This window comes from Neolamprologus multifasciatus, chromosome 13, assembly GCF_963576455.1.
Source record: "Neolamprologus multifasciatus chromosome 13, fNeoMul1.2, whole genome shotgun sequence".
Lineage (NCBI taxonomy): Eukaryota > Metazoa > Chordata > Actinopteri > Cichliformes > Cichlidae > Neolamprologus > Neolamprologus multifasciatus.
Window position 1 is genome coordinate 24,420,486 of NC_140451.1, and position 17,122 is coordinate 24,437,607.

Below are 17,122 nucleotides of genomic sequence, written 5' to 3' on the forward strand. Positions count from 1 at the left end.
AATGAGGATGCAAGCTTCTGCAGCAGTAAATCTTTGTGTCTGTTAACCATTGGTGCACTGCAAAATGTAATGATTAGCAAGTGGAAAATTACAATAAAATCTTCCATCCGTCCATTCAAACATGCAACCAACCAACCCACCCTATAATGTAAGAATATATATGCATATATTTTCAGGGTCATAAATGACTCTCCCTTTTTAACCTTTTTAACCTTTACTAAGCTTGTTTTGTTGAATCTATGTGTTTTGTTTTTTTTTTCATTCTTTGCAGTCATCGAGTCAATAAACTGTTATCTTCTTATATAGGAGCTGTGAACGAACAATATCGTTGTATCTGTAACACTTAATGTTTTTTTTAAACACAAGTACGGCTTATTGCATATACGTGATGCATCCATGTAAAGTGCTACCTTCTACCTTCCTCTTTGTTAGAATAGATTTCAGACTGAACCAGTGCTTTGTTTTGCTGTTTCCTCTTGTGTGAATATTTGGACAGGTGTGTTGTGTGTACGCTTCTCATAACAAAACTAAATCAACTTAGTCACTGCACATTTTGTTCGAATTCTATTGAACCGCGTAACGCTGAGCTGAGATGGGCTGATGCCTTCTTTTGACAGCACGTCTCTGTAGCTTCAAACCCTAAACATTTAGCTATTATTATAAACTGACAGTTGGATGTGAGACACACACTGTGCCTTATTCCTACTGATTTGATAATGTACCGCATCCTGACAGCGCTGAGACAGATCAAACTGGACTGTGAGTTTTGGGATCTGCTAGATAAGAAGCTGCACACACAACTGCAGGGATTTACGCTATTACCCAGACTGCAGTTTGTCTCTTTTATCACGTCTCCACTGCGTTACAGCAGGAGGAAAGACACGACAGGGAGAACGAACTTGACTCTTCCGCAACACCGCCACAGCTGGCTAACTGCTGCTCGCTCGTCGCCCGTGTGTGTATGTGTGTGTTTATACATGTGTACAGCTCAGCAGGTACGTGCAGCAGATGTCCACAAACACACACACACACACACACACACACACACACACACTCGGTAAAGTAACAGCGTTACCACAGAAGACAGCAGCAGCCCGACAGGCTGAGTTAGTGACACTAAAGGTCCTCTCCCTGCGTGACCTCATCAGGTCACCATGGCGGTGATAAAGTGCTGAGTTGCGCACATGTGTACCGGTGCCAGCAGTTCACAACAACACCCCGAACACACCCTGTTAATGCCCCTTATCTACCACACACACACTCACGCACACACATGCACGCACAGCTGGGAGAGGATGGCAGAAGTGTGGAGGGTGATGAATGAAAGAGAAGCTTTCATTTCTGCCTGTGGGGCTTCATTGTTGCTTTAACCTTAAATCCAATTAATCTGGCTCTTTATCGCAAATGCCTCGTCTTCAAATAAGTCCTTGTGATTCAAAGATTTGTCTCTCCATCTCCTTCTCTCTCCTTCTCTCCTTTTTCATTACCATTCTGTCTCTGTTGAGAGTTCATGGCTGCTCTCCTTCCATACAAGAATTACACAAAGGACAAGTACTGTTTAATCCTATCGTAGCCCAGCCCTGAAGACATACCAGCTGGAGGCCTTTGTGTTTGTGCTTGTGCGTGTGTGTGGTAGATGACAGGTTATATAAACCTGTGTTACTAATGTGTGTTTCTTGCAAACGTGTGAAAATTGCTCATCAATAAGTCTCTTATGTGAGGTAGCTGTATGTGTGGAGGATGTGCATGGGGGTTGCCGTGGTTTTGGGGGGGGGGGGTTATGTGTAAGTGGTATTTGGGGCCCCTTCTCACAGAGACACACAGATATTCAAGTTCGAGTTGCATCGCCTTTTGTTTTCAGGAAGGCAGAGGAGGGGGACGAGGGTGCGGTGGGCGGCTGGATGGATGGATGGCTTGCTGGGACACTGTGCCCCCTGATTTTCCCAAAAATCCTCCCCCCTCACATCCACTACCTCCCCCATTTCAGCCACCCCACCCCAGCCAGTGTAGTGCCACTGTATTGTCTGCTGCAGGCGGGCCGCTTGTTGCTTGCCTTCTGTCCTGCTGTGCTGAGTGCCTGACAAAGGCGCTCTTTTAAATATGTAGACAATCCTAGATCACTTGCACACACACACACACACACACACACAAAGGTTTGTCCCAGCTTTCCTCTTTCGCTCCCTTGCCATTGGTTCTTCTGTGCTTCAACCTGGCCTGGGAATATTTCCTTTTTCATGGCAAATCAACAAGTCCCCGACATGAGAAGGAATACAGGAAGCTTTTCTCCCGTCAGTGCGCTATAAGCTCTGAATGAATGCGTGAATAGCGTTGCCGTCTCGTCAAGGCTAAAAGCTTGAATCCTGTTTGTTATGGAGCTTTCGTTTTACTGTACATTTAAACAGCTTCATTTTTATGCACAGGAAGAGAATCCGTTTTTTTTAATGGATTGAACATAAATACATGAATAATTTTTTTTACACTGCTACACAAAGCAAAAACATAACAGTCTGGTATTTGCATGCTATGGAGTTTTAAGACGTAAACATCTGTCTCGAGCTGAGTTTTAGAAGTTCCCAAGTTAAAGAATCCTTTTTTCTCTGTTAAACCTGCAGATGTCATTTTAGAGACAAACCAAGACACAATAGCCAAACATCAGGACGTTTCCACATGTCCACATGACACTCTTCTCTTTATCTCTTCCTCCCTCCTCCCTCCCTTGGTACGAGAGTCCTCCCTGGCAGCTTGGCAGAGTCCGCTCCCTCACGCAAACCAGCAGAGTGCAGGGGCCCGGGCCCCAGACAGGAGCCCAAGCTGGTCTCAGCCTCCCAACATGTTGAGCTGGCCCGCCTTGGGCACAGCCAAATGGTTCTGCAGCTGCCCCTTTGTCCCCCCTTCCTTAAGTAAACAAAGGACAGAAACAAATTAATGACCTACATTCACAGCAAACCTCGCACGGCCTCCTCATACAGAGAGAGAGAGAGAGAGAGAGCGCAGTTGTCTACAAGCAGATGTTCACTTACAACGCTGCAGATTGCAATTAATGATCACCAAGTAGTGCAGGAGCAAAGGAGAGGGTTAATGTATTTTCTGCCTCTGAAGATTTAAAGAAGGTATCTCAAAGAGACTTTTTTACATTGTCTCGATATCTCAACTGAGAAAAAAGTTTTTTTTTCTTTTAAAATGAAATGTCTCCTACTGTTTTTTGACAAGTTTTATAATAAAATAAATATATTCCAAATAATGGCCTGCCACTGTGAGTAACCTCACCTAGTAAAATAGCTGCAAAGTTGAAACATTGAACTTTCCTTGAAGTGGACGCCACACTGAAATCTTTTTAACACTTCTAAGTTTCTTAAACTGACATTAGGCATTCATCAGACAGGGGACAATGTCATAAAGATTAGGAGTGAGCTTATCACGTGAGTGTGCATTGGGGGCTTATCGAAGTGGCCATCTGTGGCCTAATGAACGCTGCTCCTTGGCCTCCGAGTGCAGGGGCTTTTAATGCATCTGTAAGAGCCGGTTTACTGAGCAGCAAGACATTAGCTAAAGCTGATTTCTTTACTGGAAACCTGTGCCTGAGAACCTTTAGGAGGAGGCTGTGTGCGTGTGGTGCAGGGGATTGGATCTCAACAAGCTGCTGCACATTTTCTTCTCAAATGCAGCCTACACTTCAGCCAGTGCTGCAGATATATATCAGGAGCTGTGTGAGTACACACACAGCGAGTGTGCAGGCCACCACGCTGTGTCCAGGCACGGCTCGCTGTAGAGCTTCTCAGACACACACACATGCACAGCTTCCACCCACATGACAAGTCATTGCAGAGCAGGATGCCAAGACCTCCCAACTGGCCCTCATGCAACCTGTAACTCTTGAGCGCGCACACAGAGTTAAATGTCGCTAATCTTCATTATTTTAATGGCAGCGAGGAAACTGTGACTTTTATGAGTAAAGTTAAACACAAAAGAGAAAAAAGCTTCACACACACATGGGTTGAATTTCAAGATTCTTATAATTTATTGCAGTTTGCACACAATTTAAAAATGTCAACAACAGCACACCAAAAAATTACAAAACTAAACACAATTAGAATTTACTCCCCTTGAGAGAAAAAAAAATCAACCCAACTATGATTGTCAAAGCTAAAATGACTAAATCTGAAAAAAGGAACATAAAAGAAAAGCAAAGGAAAAAAATTGTAATCTCAACAGGGAGTAAATAGATCTCAATTGAAATCTGCTTGTTTTTTCCCCCCCAGACAGTGATTGTCCTTTTTCAAAACAGACTCAGTCATTTCATGCCCTCTCCCCACCCTCCAACCCTTCATCTTCTTTACCATAAACTGTCTATGACATTTGATTTTTTTTTTTAATTTTATTTATTTTATACCTTACTTAAAAAAAAAAAAACCAATCTACCCCCTTTTGTTTTCAAGTAAGCACAGCAAAAAGATGGAGATGTCCAGTCGGGGTGGTTTACTTCACAGCGTCTTGAGTGGTTAACATCACTCCCGCCACTCCACCCCACACACTCACACTTTTAAAAATAAAATAACAGCCCGGACTACAGCAGTTTAAGGCGGTCAAGTAAAACCAGAGGAACAGAACAGGGAGGGAAAAAAATGGGAAAAAACCCCCCAGCAGTAATGATGAAAACAACAGCAGGATGGAGGGAGCCCATATGCAGAGACGCTGCCAGTGAAGAAATAACATTTCGGGACAAAAATGAGACGATGTGGTGCAAACTGCCGCAATGTCACCCACACTGTTGCATTGGCAGAGCCTGTAGGTGCCACCAGATGACGGGGCGGCATGTACATATACCCCACCCACCACATGCACATCTGCGGGGACACACACACTAACACACACACACATACATATTTGAGTGAGTGAGAGAGGGGGGGGGGGTAATGTGGAGTGTCAGTATCTTTCTGAAAAATGTTTTTGGATTGTATAAACGCTTGACCAATTATTTTGAAATTTCAATAAAAACGAGAAAAAAAGACGAAGAAACTGATGTAGCCCTGACCCAAACGCAACATTTACATACAAGAGTTTTCTAATCACATGATCAAAATAGATAAATTCAATAAATTCCAAGAATTTACACAAAATTTTCAACAGCCATTTCTCAATGCTTTACAGTATCAAATACATCACAGCATCAGAAATGTAATTTTATTTTTATTTTTTTAAATAAAGGCATCTTTTCAGCAAAAAATCTGATTTCATGTCTTTAAGCTTAAAAAGGTGCATTCAGGCATGCCAATTCTCTCCCATCGATCTCAAAGTAAGGATTATGCTTTAAAAGGAAACACACAAACAGACACGCACACACACACAGACGTGACATCCGCTGCACCTAATGTGAAATGCACACTGCACTGAGCTGGGCGAGTTTAACGGCCCCGCTCAGCTCAGCACAGCTCGGCTCAGCGTGAAGCAACAGTGTGGCAGAGATATCTGACCCTTCAACTTTCAGCAGGACAGCTCAGGTTCAGCCTCGCTCCTTCCTTACTCCCTCCCTCCGTATCCTTCACACTTCAGCCAAGCCACAATTTAATAAAAAATGTTTTAAAAAACTGCACTCAACAGACCTGAAACGAGAGCCCAAATCTGCAGAAATAATTAAGAAATGGCTCGACCGCGTTTAGAACTGGTGAGGACGGACACAAAAGTTATAGCAGTAGAGACATTTAACGCCTGAGGAGGAGCAAGAGGAGGAAGTGCTGGGTGGACGTAGATCTTCAGTAGGTTAAATTGACTGGTGCTAACCGAGTCACACGCTCGTAAACACACACGCGCACGCACGCATTAACACACACACGCGTGCAGCAGAAAGATCAGTGCATATAGACACAGGCTTAAAATGCTTCATCATATCGCTTCAACATCCGACGGAAACACATTCGGTAACGTTCTTCTAGGAGCCCAGCGAGTACAAAATATCCGACTTTTCACTGTCAAAAGTGTACGGTTCAAACATTCCCCCTCCCCGATGCAAAAACCACAACTTAAAGGTTTAAGACAAAATCAAATTTTCATGCATTTTTTTTTTCCATAGTCGTGAGAATAATATTCAGTTTTTCAACAGACCGCACCCTGGAGTAGTATTCACAAAGAAAAGAAAAGAAAAGAAAAAGGAAAGCCCGTTGTCAAATATTTGATCAATTACAATGTGTACAGTAATACAGCAAATTCACATTTTTATTTTAAAATATACAGGTTTGGACATCATGCAACAACAGCAGGTCCCATTACAAAAAAAAGTAACAAAATAATAATAATAATAATAATCATTAATTTAAAAAAATGCAAAGAATTAAAGTTTTTAAACTATATCAGAACAATATACAACAACCTTAAATTAAATACCTTTTCAACAAGAGATGTTTTAAAGACTGCCAGCTAGATTTAAGAAAAAAATTCTATCAATAACAATAATAATTAATAATTATTTGTAAAGGTCTTTTCATTTTTAGAAAATACTTCAAATTGACTGGAAGTGAAAAAAGGAGGCTGTGCATTGCATGAGTGCCATCAGTTTATCTGTCAGTCAGTCAGCTTTCCCCTGAACACACAACACCAAAGAGCTTAACAAGAGAAGCGGGGAGCGCTTCGCCAACGACACCTCCGTGCCAGTAGAAAATAAAATCAATACACACAAAACACACTCATACACACTCACGCACGTTAGGTGAAATTTTTGCCAGAGTAGTGCAGTACCACACACACACACACACTCGCGTGTGCGCACGCTAATTCAAACTGTGTGTGTGGTGGCGTCGACTTGCGGTGATCACAGTACCCGTTTAGTGTATTGTAATGCTTTTTCACTTCAGTGTGTTCGACCTGAACTCCTGCAGTGGTGTTTTGCTGTCTGTGGAACTGGGACCGATACGCTGGCCAGCATCGGAGTGTTGTGTCTGGGATGAAACACAAACAGAGTGAAAACTCTTCAAAAAGGCGAGACTTTCTCACTGGGACCCGTGTCCAGAGACGCAATTAAAACCACCAACAGGAGAGAACTTGCGCGAAATAAAAATGAGGATTCAGAATAAAATAGAATAAAACAAAAATTACCCCAAATAGGAACAAAAAGAAAAGAAAAACAACTCAGTAGTAACATTTTCATGTGCTATTAAAGTGCTATTGAATGAGATGTTGCAACAAACAAGAACGTGACTCACTTAAACCCCAAATATCAAACTCTGCCGCCTCCCTCTAACCTCCCCACGCCTCTCTGCCTTTCTTTCACTCTCCGTCTTTTTCCCTTTACCAAACCTAGAAGTCTGTTTCTACTTCCACAGTTCCTGGGAGCTGTCCTCGATCGCCCAATCCCTGACATTTGGGAGCGCCAGAGGTTCGCTCTTCACTGACAGCGAGTTGACCAGTTCGCAATGGAACTTTCGGATGTGTCGGTAGAGGTCCCCGGATTGCGTGAAGCGCCGCTCGCACCACTTGCAAGCATGCGGCTTCTCACGCGTGTGCACCACTGCGTGGCGGCTGAGGTTGTGTGAGTACTGGAAGCTCTTGCCGCAGGTGGTGCAGGTGTAGGGTTTTTCACCGGAGTGTGTCCGCTCGTGGCGCTTCAGCGTGTACATGCAGGAGAAGGTCTTGCTGCAGATGTTGCAGGTGGGCACGTTGACGTCTCCGGCGGGCTTGGCGCGGATGCCCTCCTGCTCCCTGAAGTGGGAGCTGAGGTGAAGCTGGAGGATGTGGGGTGAGGGGAAAACCTTGTTACACAGCGGGCACATGAAGATCTGTGTGTGTTGAGCCGACAGCATGTTGGAGACGTAAGGCAGCAGCGAGCTATCCATGCTGGCCGCCTCAGCCTGAGCGCGCTCGTTTTCGCCCCCCAGGATGTCCTCATCGTCTGCTGTGGCTGAAGGCTTCTCCTCCCGCTCCAGCTCTGAGGCCAGGGAGGCTTCTCGCAGAGCGGACAGGTGTGCTTCCAGGCCGAGCCTCCGCTGGGCCGACAAGGGCCCTCCGACCCCGTGGTGGGCCAGGCCCCCGTTGGTGTTAGGAACCGTGGCCTTGGTGAGGCCGCTATGCTCCATGTCATAGTCCCCACCTCCCAGTTCCTCTTCCTCATCTGAAGCCACGCCCCTTTCTACCTTTACCCTAACAGCCAATGGGCTTTGGAGGCTGTCTGGTGTAGCTGCTCCGCTGAAAAAGGATTGGTGGTGGTTAGTGTGGTTGCTACCTGCAATTGGCTTGACTGACAGGTCCAGGACGCAGTCAGCTGCATCATTTGACACCCTCCTACCCCTGTGGCCCCCACGAGAGCTCACGGAGCGGTGGGACCTCTGGGAGAGAGATCCAGTGGAGCTGGTGGGGCTGCCGGCCGGAGAAAGGAGCTTTCCTCCCTCTCCCAGGCCTTCCCCTGTTTGCGTCTCCGCCTCACCCTGCCCTGGACTGGTTGTAGCCATAGCTGGTGTCCCTGGTCTGTCTGCAGACGGCAGCCTCAGCCACAGCGGCCCTCCCTCTGCCTTTCCCTCCTCCTCTTCATCGCTGTGCAGCAGGTCGGCAGTAGCAGGCCGGCCTGTGGAACCGTCTGATAGACTATCGGCTTTATCGGAGCAGCTGGACCCACCGTCATCCTCTCTGCGCGTGCTGTCTGCCTCCGCTGTGGCCTTCTGCTTCAAACGTTTCTTACACACCTTGACAATGTCATACATGTGCAAGTAGCTGGCTGCTGCCAGCACATCCTCCACGGGAAGGTCCTGGAACTGCAGTTTGCCCTCGTACATGAACTCCAGGAGCAGGGAAAAGGCCGGAGCTGTGACAATGTCACTGTTGAGGTGCACCACGTCTCTTTTGTCCAGCTGGTCCTTGTAGAAAAGGTGAAAGTACATGCTGCAGGAGGCCAACACAGCACGATGGGCACGGAACTGGGCATCGCCCACCAGCACCGTGGAGTCACACAGGAAGCCCTGATGCCGCTGTTCGCTCAGACACTGGAGTAAATGTCTGCTGTGGTCTGGGAACTCCATCCTGCCGTCCTCATAACCTGAAGCCACACACACAGACACAGAGTCAAAGTTAATTACATCTCATAAAGTATCAAAGATGTCTTTCATTTTAAACCTACAGTTTTTATTTTTTTGTTATTTTAATGATTTCATTTAGGGGGTATAATAAAAAAAACAACCTTTCCATTAGCATAAATATGCAAAATATAAAGAATTAAAAGGTAAACAAGAAGCAACCAAGATTACATGAAATGAGGAGCAATAGAAAACTATGGAATCTAAAAAGGTGGAAAACAAGTTAAAAATGGAAGCTAAACAGAGAGACCATGATTTAGTTTTTATCACCACTAAGAGGTTTCTTTTAACGCCACAATTTCTGTGAACAAAATTTGTATTAAATCTGGTAAAAAACACAAAAAGATTAAAAATTAAGAAACACAAGGACAGAGAGAATCAGTAAAAAAACATATCTGATATAACGACGCTGACAACAAAACAAGAAAAAGACAAGAAAACACGAAAGGCACAAACAGGAAGAGTAAGACATGAAATAATAATTTTAAAACACATAAAAAGTTAACTAAAAGAAGCCATGACCTACGCACAACCCGGATTTTTTTACTCCTCATCCCAACATCGCCAGAAACAATTCTCGTAAAGTCGTGCACGCATTCCTTCATACAACAAACCAAATGTTCATTTTCTGCTCCAATTGCTTGCTTAATTTAAAATAAATAAAAAGTAGACAAGAAAAATAGAAAGAAAATACAATTTATGGTTTCATTTAAGAAAAACCACTAACTCAGTTTATACCAAGACAAAGACTCAATCTCAGGTAAACCACCAGCGACCGATTCTTCTACTCGGTCTCTACGCTCTCACTCTCTGTATCTCTCCAACTCCTCTGCCTGCACTCCTGGATTGTCGCTGCTCCTACGCTGGTTATTTTTATTAACCCACTTTGGCCTGGCCTGGCACAGCCCTTTTAGGTAACCGGCTTTCAGCTGCACACACTGTCCTCACATATAAAACACAACACACACACACTTAGTACCAGCCTACCTACCAACCACCTCCACAGGCTAAGTCGAGCAGCAAAACTGGCCAATTGAAACAGCACTGTCAAAAACAAAACAGCTTGTCCCTTGTTTAACCTGCGAGCTTCGGCTTTAGGTGTGAGATTAGACGTGGAGGGAAAAAAAGGGAGGAAATTTGCATCAATGCTCTGCAGGTGTTCTTAGAGAAGATTTGCTGGAAATTATCGAATTAATAAAATTAATTACCAACTAATTGTGCAAAAAACCTTTGATTCCAGAAGACAATAAGAAAAAAGAAATGTGTAAAAGGTCCCACCTGTTAGCCAAGTCGATTTGTCCTGCCTGAGAAAATACATTGGTCCCGCTCTGCACTGTGTTAACCAAAGCAGTTAAATCACCTCATTTGAATGAAGCTAAACCAAGAATGTCAGTGTGTTAGACTGTGTGTGTGTCCGTGTGATGTGCATGTGTGTGTGTGCTCGCCCTCCGGCTCGTTCAGACTGCTTTTAATGAGGGGGACTTACAGGGACAAGGGTGTACCACCTCCCACCTCCCCCCCACCCCACCGTCCAGCCAAACCCCTCTACCACCTCCTCCTTCCACACACACACACACACACTCGCACACACATATAAACCAGCCGTCACTCATGCACTCCTTCCCATCTGAATCTTACAAGAAAAACCCTGCACATCCGCCCCATAGTAGAAACTGCCCTCTTCCTCAACCCCCTCCACCCACCACCACCCAGAAGAGAAGATTTACAATACAATCACTGTAAGTGCCCTGCTCGTCACAGCATCAATCCTAATCCTTAAAGATGGCTAAAAATAAAGACGACGGTGGCGACGGTGGGGAGGGAGCCGCCGGCGGAGGCTCAGGAGGGCAGCAGCCCAGTCACCCAGCCCACCCGGCCCCGGCCAGCCAGCTCAGGCAGGGGTCTGAGAGAGACACACACAGAGGGGCAGGCAGGGAGGGAGAGGGTGAGGGAGAGGCTGGGACGGCCGGGGAGGGAGGCTTACCCACATCTGATCCAGCTGACGGGGGCCATATGGCAGCTGCTAGCCAGATAAAGAGATTAAGACTAGGAGGGAGTGCGATTACAGCTGTCTAGCCAATTCAGGCAGCTCAAATCTGCAACTTCTAAATTAGTCTCCTCTACTCCAGCCGACAGGAGGGGGAAAATGGGTAGAGCGGACCGCACATGCTTTCAAGTAATTTTTACAGCGAGCTAGAATTAACAGGAAAAATGTAAAGTAGATAATACAGATTAAATAACTGCTCAATTTATTCTAGGGTTTTTTAAGCCTATTTATTAGCTAAAATATGTGTTTATTGTCTTCTCTTAAAATTTCTAAATACTACATTTCAAAGGAGACTTACTTTTATGATTTATGATCACGATTAAACTGCAAAAAACTGCACTTCCCTTTCAATTAACAAGTGTCCCGACAAAACGTCTGACAGCTCAAACAGGAAGCAGCAGCTTAAGTTTTAAATGCACCCCTCTCGACTGCAAGCTAAAAACAAGCAGACTGCTCCCGGGCTGCAATTACCCCTCAGACAGGCAGCACCGGCTACCTTTGCCGTTTACTTCTGAAGCACTCGCCAGCAGTTTCACGCAGTTCTCACACTGGTTTGACACACCGCAGATCCCCCACAACAAAACAAAACTCCACCATCCCGGACTCTCCTACTGTAAACGCACGCACACACATACACACACAAAACGATACCTGCAGCAGTATGCATCAACTTGATTAACTCCACTGTAGCAGAATAGCCGGGCTCTCTGGCTGGGAATGGCTGTGTATCGCCCTCTCCCTCTCTCTCTTTCTTTCTTGCTCTTTCTCTTGCTCGCTCGCTCTCTCTGAATCAATGAGTGGGTAGAAGAGGAGAGAAGAAGAAGAGGGAGGCAGGCAGGCAGGCAAGCAAAAAAAAAAAAAAAACACGCTGTTCAAACTGCGAGGGACAGATGCAAAGTGGAGGAGATGTTGGAGGGGGAACGAGATACCACCTCCCTCCTCCTCTTCCTCCTCCTCCTCCTAACTGGCGCTGATCAGCAGCCACAAACACACACACACACAGCGTGCGCACACTGCACACACACACACACAGCACTGACTCTCCCAGGCTGCCGCTGAGACTCACAATAAAGGACTGGGGAGGGGTGGAGGCAGTGGAGGGATGGAGGAGGAGGAGGTGGGGTGGATGGCAGCCTGTCAGCTGCTCTGACATCATCCTCAGATGGAGATGCTACCTCCAGCTGTGCTCTTTCTACAGCCATATGCTGCCTCCTCTACACTCCTGCCACCAGACTCCTCTTTCATTCTACCAACACCGCACAACTTTGTCTCTCTTTCTCCCCCTCCTTTTTTTCTCTCTCCGGGAAATAAAACACAAGTCGGATAAAATATTCTGGGATTTGGTGTTTGGAGTTTACACATCAAAATCACTAAGCTGCAACTGCCACCAAAACTATTAAGGAAATGCAAAGTTTACGCACTAAAAACACACACACAAATAACTTTTCTTTTACCTGGCGTCTAAAATCATTTGAAATGCACTTCTCTGTCCTTCTCCTTCTGTCTTTTTCTCCTTCCAGTTACCATAAACAAAAGCCAACACGGCACATTTGCAACTGACAGACGCACGCAGCTGATATTGTTTTCCACTCTTTTACGGTTCAGCGCCGCTGCCTCGTCTTGTATTCACTCATTCATCCGCTCATTCATCCATCCATCCATATATCCATGTATCCAGCAACCACCACCCCCTACACACCACCAACACCACTGCCCGGACCCTTCGGACGACTCACTGGGTGACAAAAATGAGCCGAAAGAGTCCAGTGAGGGCAAAACAAAAGGTGTGCAGGGTGTTTAATAGCCGGGGAGAAACTTATTACACTTATTATAACGGCTGTATTTCGCTTTCGTTTTGGGCAAACTTTCTGTAACGTTTACAACTCTGCAACTTTTATTTTCTATTTTATTTTGGCTGTAAATAAAGTTGTTTTTTTTTTAAATAAAATAATAGCAACACCGCCCACTGAGTTTCCACAATAAAATGCGATCACAACTACACACAAATGAAATAAATTACATTAATATTATTTTTTCTTTGTTTCATAATCACCTATTTCAACATTTTGTGAGTTAATTAGAAATATTTGCCGTGTAATCTCCTGTAATGAAAAATTTCACTGTGTCAATAAAACAGAAATAAAGTGCGGGAAACATCACATTAATCAACTTAAACTTCTAATTAACTTCACCACCGGAGTTCTTTTAATTACACGGTTTGGAAGTCGCTTTAAAAAAAAATCAATTTCACCTCACTTTGACGCGTTTTTATCACCTCTAAAGTGCTATCAAATTTAGGAGAAAGTCTGCTGGAGTTTGTTTTAATTTAAGACTCAATTTTCAAGCTGCCTGCCCACGACGGTCCGGGAGAAAATTAGCATAAAAGTCCAACTCCTGCTACCGCTTACAGGCTGTTCAGAGACAAGTCTCCGAGCGAGAAAAGGAGTATTGTAATTAATTTCTTACCAGAAGACACAACAAACACAGAAAAACAAGGAGAGACACACACGGAGACATACTGACCCACGCAGCTAGCTATAGCCCGATCGCGGCTAACAAAAGTAAGGCGGACGGGCTGCAATATTGAGCTATTTACAGTTGTTCGGGAGGCCCAGGTGCTATGACAACAGCCCCTAAAACACCGCGGAGGGACGGCTAACATAGCAACTATTAGTGCGTGGAGACAACACAGTCATGCTAAGGAAGGTTTAGCTACTTTTTCCCCTCCGTAACCCACCCTCTCTCTCTCTCTCCTGAGCCTCCTTTAATCGGACTCCGGTATTAGAAGCAGCACTTACAGACAAGAAGGTCCACCGTCTTCCCCGCTTCCTCCGTCAAAATCCCCTCTTTTTTCCTTCGGAGACAAAACTAGATTGACTTTGGACTAATTTCCATAACAGGCTGCCGAGGCGAGCAGGCGCAGGGACGGGGAGTCTAGCACTCTGCGGCGGCCAGATGTTTCCGAGCTGTTGCTGCTCAACTCGGGCTGGGGAAGGAGGCGAGTTGACTGGCACGGCACGGAAGCCAATGGTGCCGGCGAGGAGGAAAGTGAAGGCAAATTGGAAGCGGCCCTCTGACAGAGGAGAGGGAGGGATATGTCTTCTTCTCCCGTCGGCGTAGGTTGACACCAGGCAACAACAACAGCAGCAGCACACACACAGTGAGAAGGCAGGAAACAAGAAGCTGGGCCAAACCAACTGGTTCTGCGAGTCAGTGAGGCGGACTGGCGCAGCGGAGAGCGAGGGAGAGTGGAGAGCGGCGCAGTGCGCTCTGGGTACTGTAGTCAAACCTGGAGCGAGAGGTGTCGTGGGGGGGGGGGGGGGGGGGTAGGAGGCAGGGAGGGAGGGAGGCTAAGGGGGTGGAGCTGATATGAGCAGGTGCACCACCTTGACAGGAAGTAAAAACATGTGGTTGGGTTTTCCAGTGGTGCTTGATAATGCTTAAGACACAGGCATAAAGCCAGCTGCACCACTTCCAGAGGTGGACATGTATTATGTATGATGACCAGATGAAGATGTGATAAATGATTTATATTGCGTAGTAGTTGTAAGCAAATGCGAGCATTTATATTAATGTGTTTGTTAATGCACCTCTGATAAACATTTTCAAGTGTTACAAACAATTTATTACGTATTTACGTAGTTGATAGATAATTAGGAAGATGTAAAGTCAACAAACCTACCTTGCTCACTTACCTTACTTCATTTTAATGCCACCTTGTTTTAAAAGTGTGTGCTGTCCATCCAGTTAAAAATTACATTTTTTGTTCAATCAATAAAAAAAGGGGGGATGCAGTTCTCTTTGCCCGATGAAGGGATGCGGAGAAGTTCATCTACTAGTCAGATAAGTGTCCTCGGGCAAGATACTCCACTCCAAGTGATGGATAGAAAAATACTGTATGGTGTGTGTGAATGGGTGATTGTAGCTTGTAGTAAAAAGTAAAGAGGTTGTGTGTCTGCTTCAGAGTTTGTTTCTTCAACACACAGTTAACCTTGATCACTCAGATAGATAGACAGATAGACACAGTTTAACTTTCACGTTTTCATAATGCACCTTTGGACAAAAACATGCCCCCATCCCTATAAAGGAAGTGATGTTGGCATCCCCTTGTTAATGTTGCCTGTATGTTTTATTTGGCCCCCAAACCAAAACGCCTTGGTCAAACCATGAAGGTATTTTGTGTGCCTCAATGGCTGCTGCAGCAAAGAGGCGCCTACCTGCTAATATAAACCAAACCTGTTTTGACTTGCCGAGGTAGGAAAAGAACACAGTGTTAATGATGGCTCGGCTGGCCTGTAGGTGCATCAGAAAGCCATGACAGTAGATCAGAATCCACAAAATTGAGAATACAGCTATTGATAATACCGCTGTCATTTGCCTATAAAGTGTCTCCTGTGGCAAATCCTCAAACCTTTTCCAGGTGTGGCTCTGATGCAGTAGTAGTATGTGGGTTTTATTCAAAACATTTCAGAGCCCATGTTCATTATAATGCATCTGAGACATGTTATCAGGCCCAGTGTTATTTGTTAGAAGGAACAATCTACGCTTTACTACTTTCATAATAATATCAAAATTGCAGTGTATGACTAGGGTGATTCTTCAAAGCACAAAGAATAAAACTGATTAACATTTTATCTGCAGTTAACTGTTACAAAGGCCTTAAAGGCATTTTTATTTAATGTGTTTTTATTATTCATTAAGTGACTAAATAGACAGACAGCTCTGAGAGCCACAGTTAACAGTAAAATGATAGTTTGCTTTACTTTTTTGACATGTTATGAACTAAACAGCAATTTATCTTCTGCTTAAACACAATAAAAATATTAATAACTAATAAAATAATTGTAAGAGTCACATCTGTGCACTATGAGCTTGTCCAATACCAAGAATTTCTTAAAATCTTAAACTTGTCTTTCCTCTGTATTTGAACTAATCCAAAGACATGTTAACATATTTGAGGAAACTGTCTCCTTAACAGAGGCTATGATGATTTTTGGAGTGAGAAAAACTAATGTGCCTCTGTTGCTGTTCATGCTTATAGCACGGTTAAAACCTATAATAAAGTGTGGCTGCCTAAGCTGTGTGAGTCAGAAGAACAAATCCAAAATGTCTGCAAGGTGTAGTTAAAATGTTTGTTTTGTCTCCACCAGAAATCACTCTTACAGGCGTCAATCGGAGTCTGAAATGAAAGGAGGAAGAAGGAAATTCTTTTCTGAAATGACTAATACAGGCCCAGCAGTGACCTTGGATACAAAAGGGTGAATAAAAGTAACAGGTTCCTGTGCTGGCTGACAGGTCTTAACTGCCCATATCTTTCCCGGGTGACACATGAGTTGTCTTGGACTTCTCTTTCACGGGAGACCTGTGACTTGCTCTGTCCTGCTGAAGTAACATCAAGGCTTCTGGTGGCAGGGCCTGTCTAACCTGTAAGTGGCAGTTTACAATAAACAGGCTGTTGCACATTTTTACACCGGACTGGTTTGTTCCACCAGTAACGGGCGAGCAGAAATCAAGCTGATGTTCTTTTTTTTGGTTTGTTTTAATTTTGTTGTTTTTTTTATCAGTCTTTGTTATGGATGCCTTTAGCGGTACGAAATGCTTCACAGATAATGAGGTTGCACGTTTCCTACGTGACAACTGAGAGAAGAGAGCACTGAATCTAGGACACGGCGCAACATCAGCAGCAATATATCTTCCTGTCCAGATAAAGGGACACGACTTCACAGATTTCAAAATAAGGATGTTCAGAGACTTAAAGCTTAGAGTGACACACAAGATGAATTTATTTACTACCCCACTTACCACAAATTATATGCTTACAACATATTTTTCAACTTCTCACAGATGTGGGTCACTGGGACAAAAACCTTTATTGAATGTGTGTCTGTGAGAGTCTCTATGTGAAAAAGTTTGGGGCAGCTCTGCTTGGTGCGTCTGAGGGCCTATTTGCATCTCGTGAACCTGTCCCAGTAAACTAATTGGCGTCACTAATAGATGGCAGGATGAACCGCAGCCCTGTATG

General features: G+C 44.6%; 1 protein-coding gene across 6 annotated transcripts; it reads right to left on the reverse strand.

The window, feature by feature from the left end:
- Positions 1 to 3,994: 3,994 nt before the first annotated feature.
- Positions 3,995 to 14,337, reverse strand: zbtb18 (zinc finger and BTB domain containing 18). Of its 6 annotated transcripts, none has more exons than XM_085182987.1 (2): positions 13,899 to 14,337; positions 3,995 to 9,016 (listed from the first exon to the last, which is right to left on the reverse strand). In XM_085182987.1, exon 2 carries the CDS (start codon positions 8,997 to 8,999, stop codon positions 7,302 to 7,304), a length of 1,698 nt encoding a protein of 565 aa, XP_085039113.1. In that variant the 5' UTR covers positions 9,000 to 9,016; positions 13,899 to 14,337; the 3' UTR covers positions 3,995 to 7,301. The 6 variants fall into 6 exon arrangements, with proteins under 6 accessions (XP_085039113.1, XP_085039109.1, XP_085039112.1 ...); XM_085182983.1 differs by lacking the exon at positions 13,899 to 14,337 and adding an exon at positions 13,624 to 13,844; XM_085182986.1 differs by lacking the exon at positions 13,899 to 14,337 and adding an exon at positions 11,752 to 13,606.
- Positions 14,338 to 17,122: the final 2,785 nt, after the last annotated feature.